The sequence below is a fragment of the Microchirus variegatus genome, assembly GCF_963457635.1.
Source record: "Microchirus variegatus genome assembly, chromosome: 1".
Taxonomy (NCBI): domain Eukaryota; kingdom Metazoa; phylum Chordata; class Actinopteri; order Pleuronectiformes; family Soleidae; genus Microchirus; species Microchirus variegatus.
The window spans coordinates 2,474,335-2,484,672 of record NC_139802.1 but is presented as its reverse complement, the minus strand read 5'-3'; the positions used below and the strand labels follow the sequence as shown (position 1 = coordinate 2,484,672).

General features: G+C 39.5%; 1 protein-coding gene across 1 annotated transcript; it reads left to right on the top strand.

The window, feature by feature from the left end:
- Positions 1-759: 759 nt before the first annotated feature.
- Positions 760-9,966, top strand: cacng7b (calcium channel, voltage-dependent, gamma subunit 7b; the record flags this gene model as incomplete). The annotated part of the gene is made up of 5 exons (XM_083890395.1): positions 760-955; positions 1,179-1,265; positions 2,738-2,878; positions 6,835-6,980; positions 9,514-9,966. The coding sequence occupies 5 exons, from the start codon at positions 760-762 to the stop codon at positions 9,964-9,966; spliced, it is 1,023 nt and encodes a 340-aa protein (XP_083746521.1).
- Positions 9,967-10,338: the final 372 nt, after the last annotated feature.

Sequence of the window (10,338 nt, the reverse complement as noted above, 5' to 3'; positions counted from 1 at the left end):
TCTTCATTGTGCTGAATTTGTATTTTTTACTCAGTAACGGATAGGATTTATGAAGTAACTAAGTACGATACTTGAGTCAATACGTACTCGAGTAAAATACAAAATCCTGATTTTAAATTGTACCTAAAAAATACAAAATTCAATACAGTAACTTGAGTAAATGTATTTCGTTACTTTCCACCACTGAATATACATATATATATATATATATATACACAGGGAGAGAGAGAAACTCACAAATCCATATAGACAACATGCTCAAAAGCTCTGCAGTGAAGTCTTTCTCAGTCGACCAGAACTAAGTCACAGAAAGACCGTGTGTGAGTCATAAACGACCTCTCCTTCCCCTCCTGCTCTCTCTCTCTCTCTCTCTCTCGCTCTCTCTCTGTATATGTGTATTAATGTGTCTTCATTTTTAAAAAATGTATATTCTTTGCCTATAACTTCAGTGGTTTACCATGAAGTCATCATCTGTTGCGCTGGCTCCTCTCTGACCTTTCACCGGATTGGCCGTTGGTGGAACGTGTCATTAACTCCTCTTTGGCAAATAATGAGACAAGACAGAAACAGCCAGTAGCTGTTTGCATGAGTGTACATCACACGTCTTTGTCAGCGCTTTGCTGCACACGACGACGACGACCTCCCTGTCCGCGACCTCTTTTACCAAACTCGCCCAAATGTGAATCTCTGCAGATTGCACGTGTGCACTCCCTCTCTTCCTCTAACTCCCCCTCTGGGCTGCTTCCGTTTGCCCTGCAGATGAGTTCGTGCAGCAGCCGCGCGTTGACCATCCTGTCCACGGTGTTTGGAGCCTGTGGGCTTCTCTTGGTGGGGGTGGCCGTGTCCACAGACTACTGGCTGATCATGGTGGAGGGCATCATCCTCCAGCAGAACCAGAGCATGGAGGTGAAGATGGCACTGCACTCAGGCCTCTGGAGAGTTTGCTTTGTCGCTGGTAGGAATATACATTTGACCATTCAAATATTAAAAAGACACAGGATGTGTAAAATGTTCTGTATGGAGCAGCAGAGTAGATCGGGAAACTATAGCGTGGAATCGTAGTTGTCACAAGATGTTATTGTTACCTGTGAGAAGGACTGCAGAGACCTGCATGTTTTTTTCTGGCTTCATGCATCACTGACGCTAAGTGACATTTCTGTGCGTGTGTTTCCTCACAGGGTCAGAAAATGGCAGATGTGTTGCATCCGAGTATTTCGCCGAACCCGACACAGAGATCACCACGGAAAACACAGCAAACATCCTCAGTGAGTAAATCCTCCATCAACCCGAGGATATATCACACACACACACACATCATCCACTGCAGAATCTCCCTGCTGATTGATTATGAACGCCAAAGTGTGGGAATTATCTCAGAGGAAAGCTGCAACTTTGCTTTGATTGATGAGCAACAGAAAATGAATTTTTAAACTTTGCATACCTCATCAGGTCTCCAGTCGTTTTCTTTCTTTAAATAATTCTAACATTAAAGAGTTATGCAGGTGTTTTTTCCAAGTACCAAGAGTTGCTCCTTTCTCTGTTTTTATATCATTTTCATTTCATCTACATTTAAACATGTAGAATTGTGGGAAAACAATTGGTGACGTACATAAACAAAAGCATAGATGTTAAGAGTAAGAATATTTCATTGTTTTGTTTTAGTTACCCTGAATTTACACGTGAGCGTGAGATCCACCAATGTTCCATTCAATTTTTTTCAGATTTAGAAATATTGTGAATATCTTAATTGTGCATTATGTAATAAATCTAAAGCAACTGACCATAAAATCCTGCTAATATGTCACAGAGACTCAGGAATAATGTTCATGTAACAAACTGAACTCACCAACAACAACAGTACAGACAAAATATTCACATTAAAAAAATATTTTGCATGTGGCGCCACCTACCGCCGCCTACCAATCATTGCAGTCAGTAGAGTCGCTGCTGCCGAGCAACCACGGGTTGCCAGTTACAATTGAAAACGAAACCTAAAAGACCTCAGTATTTTGAATTTGAATGTAGTAACCGTTTTTGGCCACATTCTTACCTATGGCACCTTTAAATATATTTAATTTGACATTGGTATGACATGTTTTTGAAAAAGTTTGCTGCCTGGAAATTCTTAGCCAGCATTATTTTAAAAAAAAAATAAAAAAAAATTAAAGCCTAAATAAGCTCAAAACACTATGCAATATGTCATATCTTTCATTTTATCATTGTTTAAAACAGTACATTATGCAACGTGTTGAGCTGAATCTTGCCTGGAACAACTGAAGATACTGAAGGGAAAAAAAGAAAGAAAGCTGAGAACCATAGATGTTTTTTCTTGTTTCTTTACATTTCCTGACGGTGACATAGTACTTTATAATTATGCTTATATTCTATACTTTATATTAGTTTAAGAACACTTGGTTTTGTGCTGAGGGAAAACAATTCAAATACTCTGCAAGATCATCAAGACTTTGTTGTTGTCATTTTTCATCATGCAATTCCATAAATTAGAAAACTTGAAAGAAAAATGTCATTTGAGAAATAGCAGTCCAATAAAATGAGAGGCACGGCAACGCCACAGCCCTATATTTGAGGGTTAATTGCCAAACTGTGCATGTGTTATTAGTAGATTATAATTATTAATGTCCTCAGTCGTTATCATTCACCTTCCCTGCAGTTTCTTTACAGGACACATTCCATCAGCGTCGAGCAACACTGTGACCTTTTCTCTCCGTCTCCACAGAAATGGTGCGTACAGCCACGCCCTTCCCGATGGTGTCGCTGCTCTTTGTCTTCACGGCCTTCGTCATCAGTAACATCGGACACATCCAGCCTCAGCGCACCATCCTGGCCTTTGTGTCTGGCATCTTCTTCATCCTCTCAGGTGGGACTCATTAGTCACGTGCCGCCGTCACCGCTCTCGCTGACTCTGGTGATATGATGACGGATCACCACGGGCCCCGGCCGGTGTGTGTCCTGTGTGACATGTGGAAGCGCGGCCATCGTGGCTCCGTCGTGGCTCCGTGATCTGTTGTGTGCACTGATTTCACGTGATGGGTTTGCATGACACCTGTAGAGTGGGAGTTTTCTTTTTTTTCTCTTTTCTTTATGAGTTGCTATGTAAATAAGTACAAAAAAACTTTTTTGTTTTATTCTGTGTGAAAAGCACTGAACTCAGATTAGTTGATGATCAAAATAGTTGGCGACTAATGATCAATAATTAAAGGTGTATTATGTAATAAATTAAAGCAACTGGCCATAAAATCCTCCTAATATGTCACAGAGACTCTATAATTATGTATCTAATAATAATGTTCGGTAACGCTTTCTTTTACAGTCCCCTAATTACCAGGTATTTACCTGGTAAATTCATGGTAACACCAAAGTGTTACTAGGTAATTACCAATGGTAATAAGAAAGTAAATACAGTGAAACTGTTGCCAAAATACTGGGCATTTACCTGGTAACTATATAGTTAATTATAGCGTGTTATTACTGCTGTTAATAAGAAGGTATGTACAGCTAAACTATGGCAAAACTATGGTAAATGTAAGTGTATTATTGGGTTATAAACTGGTAATAAGCAGGTACCTACAGTCCCCTAATTACTAGCTATTTACCCAAGGGGTAATCTAACAAACCTAACCCTAAAAATGTGTGTAATTACATGGAAACAAGCTTGGCTTTCTTTTACAGTACAGTTTTACTTTACTTACCGAGTACATTACCGTGCATTACCCAGTATTTTGGCAACGGTTTCACTGTATTTACTGATCTTATTACCCTTGGTAATTACCTAGCAACACTTTAGTGTTACCATGAATTTACCAGCTAAATACCAGGTAATTAGGGGACTGTAAAAGAAAGCGTTACCTAATGTTCATATAACAAACTGAACTCACCAACAACAACAGTACAGACAAAATATTTGCATTAAAAAAAAAACAATTTTGCAGACTGTAAATCATGTTTAGGTTTTGAAATCATGTTTTGGCATGTGGCGCCACCTACCGCCGTCTACCAGTCATTGCAGTCAGTAGAGTCTCAGCTGCCGGGCAACCACGGGTTGCCAGTTACGTTAGAAAACGAAACCTAAAAGACCTAGGTATTTTGAATTTGCATGTAGTAACCGTTTTTGGCCACATTCTTACATATAAGTATTTGTTACAGCTCGGCTCTCTGAATTTTTTGCATCGAAATTAGACTTTGACTGAATTTTTGCAAGTGAATTTTTTGAGACTGAATTTTTTGAGACATCGAATTTTTTGCAACTGAATTTTTGAGACATCGAATTTTTTGCAACTGAATTTTTTGAGATATTGAATTCTTTTACACTAAATTTATTTCAACGTTGAAAAAAAAATCAATGGCAAAAAAAAAAAATGTGCTTGAAATTTGATGGTTTTTAAAATTCAAAGTCTAATTTCGATGCAAAAAAATTCAGTGTTAGAAATTCGAATTCAAACTCAGATGGCACAGATTTACTTCCATATACGTGCTTTAGTTGCATAGAGAGGCTTTTTAAAACTACAGGCAGAGGTCATCACTTCAAGATGACTCCGCCTCCCTGAGCCTGAAAATAAGAAATAAAGAGGCCAAATATGCTCTCCTGATGGAAGGGAGGGGTCGTCACATATTGCAGTCTTACTCTGAAATGAAATGAACCAATACATATAAAAAAATAAATAATAAATAATGTACCTTTAAGCAATAGGAACAGGTTTATTCCTTGATTTCCGGATGAGTGTAATTACCCCGCTTGAACAGCAGGTGGCTGCAATGCTCTCATCTCCGGTGCTCTGTGTGAGGCGTAGAGCTGGTTAAAGTGGACCTCGTCTTCTGTGAAGTATGTTTCACATTAGAAGCTTCAGCAGCAGCAGCAGCAGCAGCAGCAGCAGCAGGGGAGATGCTGCAGAGCTCAGAGGAGCTTCACGACTACACAGCTCTGATTTTGCCACAGCAGTGACTTGCTGATAACGGCTGTAGCAGAATAATGTGTAAAAAAAAAAAAAAAAAACGTTATGTAATGGAGCTTATGTAATGTTTATAGCCTCTGCTGGAAGTGTCGCAGCAGTTCACTTTATGAAGTATTTTGATAATACTCACCCCACCCTGCAATTTTCTCCGCTTGTTTTCCATGTTTTCTCCCTGTCACAGCGTTTCCTTCCACTATTCGCTGTGTTTATGGACTCTGGGGTAAAATGTGTCTATTCTGCTGGCACCACAGTGGTCTGATAAATATTGTAGTTGTGAGTCCTCGTGTTCTGGTTAACATTACGGAATTCAGAGGAGCAGCGTGAAGCCACAGATGTTCTTTCTCGGTTTGAGGCCGATGTCGTTCTGTTTATCTCTTCCTCTTACAAACACATCACACACATTTTGCACAGGCACTTTTTTTTGGGGGGGGGGGGGGAGAGGTGCTTCATTTATTTTAAAGGTGCCATATGTAAGAATGTGGCCAACAACGTTTTTACTATATTCAAATTCATAATACTGAGGTCTTTGAGGGTTCGTTTTCTGCCGTAACTGGCAACCCGCGGTTGCTCGGCAGCGGAGACTCTACTGACTGCAATGATTGGTAGACGGCTGTAGGTGGCGCCACATGCCAAAACATGATTTCAAAATGTAAACAAGATTTGCAGTCTGCAAAATTAAAAACATTTTAATAATAAATATTATTATAAGTATTTTGTAATTACCTTGTTCTTGTGAGACAGAAAATTGTCCGTCTTTGTTGAAAGTTTGCCAGAATTCCCACACATTCAGGATCAAGACTAAATAAATAAATTTAAAAAAAAAACAGTATTAAAGGCGCCATATGTAAGAATGTGGCCAAAAACAGTTACTACACTCAAATTCAAAATACCAAGGTTTTTTAGCTCACGTTTTCTCCGCCATTGTAGCTCAGACGTACTGTAACTGGCAACCCGTGGTTGCTTGGCAGCTGATAATCTACTGACTGCAATGACTGGTAGACGGCGGTAGGTGGCGCCACATGCCAAAACATGATTTCAAAACATAAACATGATTTGCAGTCTGCAAAATATTTTTTTTTAATGCAAATATTTTGTCTGTACTGTTGTTGTTGGTGAGTTCAGTTTGTTATATGAACATTATTCCTGAGTCTCTGTGACATATTAGGAGGATTTTATGGCCAGTTGCTTTAGATTTATTACATAATGCACCTTTAAACGTATTCTCCCCTTTTCTCTTAAATTCCCATCATATTCTTTTGCAAATACCTGCACACGTGTGTCCTTCGGTTTTCTTGTGTCGGATAAAGAATTCAGATAAAGATGTCGTTCCTCTGCAGGACTGACGGCAGCATGGTTTCTGCATTTCCCCCCGTGCTCGTGCTGATGTTAAACTGTCAGTTAATTTAAAGGACATGACAGCAGGCGCACTTAAATATTCAGACATAAAGCTAAAAATACTTGCATTTGCTGCTTATAGCGCGCATCTTTTCTTTGAATATTGATTCTTTGACATCGGCCATGTGTTGTATCTCATGCATTTAACATTGCACAGAGAGAGCATGTGAGTGTTCCTGGTCAAAGGAGGGAGATTTTAATGTTGTATGTGATGCGATGCATTTTCTGCGATTACACACGAGCTGCAGCGTGTTATTTTGAAACTGTGTCAAGTCGCCTAAACCCGCATGTGCTTTGAAATATGTGGAGATATAACTCCTTTCAGAGAAATGACCTGTACCATTTTTGTTTTCTCTTAAATACGCTGCACACAGGTGAAGTTGACTGAAGTGCTGTATAACAGCCTCCTCCTCACTCTCTCTTCAATCTGTTTTCCTGTTCTCTTCCTGTGTTCATGTGCGTTGTGCAGGCCTGAGTCTGGTGGTGGGTCTGGTGCTCTACATCTCCAGTATTAATGATGAGGTGATGAATCGGCCCAGGGAGCCGGAGCACTTCTTCAACTACTACTACGGCTGGTCCTTCGCCTTTGCTGCTTCTTCCTTCTTACTCAAAGAGGTCAGTGTGGCCTGTGTAAGGAAATGTGGGGCTGTTTTTCAGCCCCTACACACACACACACACACACACACACTCTTGTACTTGCTGCATACTGAGGACCAGCATTTCCACTTTATAAATCAACACAATTACAAATATCTACTTCATGAATGACATCTACAAAGAACTACTGGTTGCAGTACCATAACATGTCTGCAGGTGGAGCCCCAGAGCAAAAAGGGGGCTGGAAAACTTTTTTTATTTTTATTTTTGGTCCAAAATTTGACAAAAACGTCATACAATACTATGTCGACCAGAATTTAAAAAATAAATTTGACAAAAATTTTTTGGTCCAAAATTCGACAAAAACGTCATACTATACTATGTCGTCCAAACTTTGGAAAAAAAAGGTGAAAAAAAAATTTGGTCCAAAATTTGACAAAAAAGTCAGTAACTATTTCGTCTAAAATTTGAAAAAAAAATTGAAAAAAAAAAAATTGGTCCAAAATTTGACAAAAACGTCATGCTATACTATGTCGTTCAAAATTTGAAAAAAATAATAGAAAAAAAAAATTTGAATTTTTTTTTTACAAAAACGTCATACTATACTATGTCGTCCAAAAGTTGAAAAAAATTTAGGAAAAAAAAAATTTGGTCCAAAATTGGACAAAAAAGTCAAACTATGTCGTCTAAAATTTGAAAAAAAAATTGGTCCAAAATTTGACAAAAACGTCATACTATACAATGTCATCCAAAGGTTGAAAAAAAAAAAAAAAAAAAATTGGTCCAAAATTTGACAAAAATGTCATAAACTGTCGTCTAAAAGTTGAAAAAATTGTGAAATAAAAAATTTGGTCCAAAATTATACAAAAAACTCATACTTTACTATGTCGTCTAAAAGTTGAAAAAATTGTGAAATAAAAAATTTGGTCCAAAATTATACAAAAAACTCATACTTTACTATGTCGTCTAAAAGTTGAAAAAAAATTGTAAAAAAAAATTTGGTCCAAAATTTGACAAAAAAGTCATTTTTTGGACAAATTGAGTATAGCATGTTAAAGCAACCTAAGGAAGTGATTTCAATGAAATCAAAGTGAGGACTGGCCAAAATGTCCTCACTCCGTAAAAATGACCTCACTTTGTTGGTTAAAAACCCTCCCTGGTCCTCAGTATGCTGCAAGTACAAGAACACACACACACACACACACACACACAGAGGGAATATACTTTCATGACTACATGGTAATGATGAATTTTCATGGTAGATTTCCCCTGCCGTTCAGCCTGCTGAGTGTGCAGGCAGGTAACCTGGTTAGATGTGAGGAATCAATGGTTATGATGCAAAACTGCAGGGTTTTTTTTTTTTTTAGTGTCTGTCTGTCGGGGTCCTCACATGTGCATCCGTGCATGATGTCGTTTCATGCGAATGCTTTGCTCATGTCGCCACCTCCTTCTGCCTCTTTCCCCATTATCACCGGTGTTGCTGCTCCTCATGTGGTGCAGTGGACACAAACATGAACTCACCTCCTCCCTCACGCTGTCCTCCTTCATATGTTTCCTGTCTTTGGTTTAAACCTTTAAAGAATATCTCACATCTCAGGATTATATTATCGTAACAACTTTTATTATATATTTTGTTGTCTCTGTCGCCTCTTATTGACATGTGAGAAATGCGTGTGCATATGAAATGTAAGAGTAGGGAAGGAAATAATTTAGCCAGTGTGTAGTCTATATATATTGTGTGTATTTGTCACTTAAAGATCACAGCCAGGAAGTAAGAATATACTGAATAGCCACAGGGGGGAGACTCAGCAGGTTGAAAAAAGAACATTGACTGAAAATCAATGGGAAAACTCACTTGATTTAGTTTATGGTCTCAATTTCTAGTTTTTCAGTTATTTACAGTATTTTATTGATATATTTATATTTTTTTATAATGTTGGTTCTTTAGAGTGTAATGTATTTTTTTTTACTAAGTTTTTTTAAAAGCTATTCACAGTATTTTATTGTTCTTTACATTTATGGTTTAACATACTTTTTAATTACAAGGTTTTTCCATGTCATTTCGTTCATTTCAAAAAACAATTTTTTTTTTTAACTCATTTTTCGTTGGTGTCAGATTATTTATAACATAATGGTGATGAACACTGGTTGCAAGGAAGGGCCCCCTGGGAACTTTTGCTTAGGGCCCCTACAGACTCTAGAATCGCCTCTGCAAACAAGGTCTATTATGATTGAGAGGCCCTTAGTGGCACTAAATGCATCTTGTGGATTTAAATACAGACCATATAGAAACGTGTCATCATTGTTTTCCACTTTAGTTTAAATGTATTTAAGCTAAAAACAACAAAAGTGTCTGCATGCAGTCCTTACACCCACAACGTCCTGTTTCTCATTTGCTAATTTTTAATCAAATTTCTGCAGCTATTCCTGTCTTTCGAAAGACTTATTGTGCCTTGAAAAATGATCTCACGTTACTTCATTTCTCTCCCCTCGTCGCCTCTCATCTCTCCTCCTCTCTCGCTGATTTTCTTTTTCTCACTCACTGTCCCAGGGGGCCGGCGTGATGTCGGTCTATCTGTTCATGAAGCGCTACGCCGAGGAGGAGATGTACCGCCCACACCCCGCTCTCTACCACCCCCGCCTGTCTGACAGCAGCGACTACAGCGGCCAGTTCCTCCACCCGGAATCCACCTGGCCCCCGCCAAAGCGAGGCCGCAGCACCTCCGTGGCCTCCAGTGACATCTCCATCCAGCTCAACCAGGCGCCGCCAGCTCCGACCAAAATCAGCCTTCAACCAGGAGGCCGCGGGAGCCCGCCCTCCGGTTCCTCCTCTGCAGGCAGCTACCCGATGCCCCCTCAGTCCTCAGTGGGTTACCCCTCCACGCACACCCTGCCCAGATCGCACCCCTCACACCCCCAAGGCCAAGCTTTCGCCAGGCCTCCATCACCTGTGCCTCCTCCTCACTATCACGCACACATGCAAATGAGCGCCTCTCCCTGTTAGGAGGCTGTGGAGGTAAGGAGAAACACTCATCATCACGTATACTGTACATTTAGATGCGGAGGAGACTATATACCGAGCATGGATTGCAGATTATGTAAGAAGAAATAGAGGGAGTTAATAAAAAAAAGATTTTTATACATCACACGGATTATATACAGAAACTGCAGTAGACGTAGAGAAACAAAAGAAACGGAGAAATTCATTTTTGTCCTAAAGGAAAAGAGACAAACATTTCCTGAGAAGACTTTAGAGGTTAGTTTGAGTGACAGAGAAGACGCAGGGTGAAGCAGAGCGAGGCAGGGAGAGAGCGAGGAGCTGCAGGATAACACACACACACACACACACACACACACACACACACACACACACACT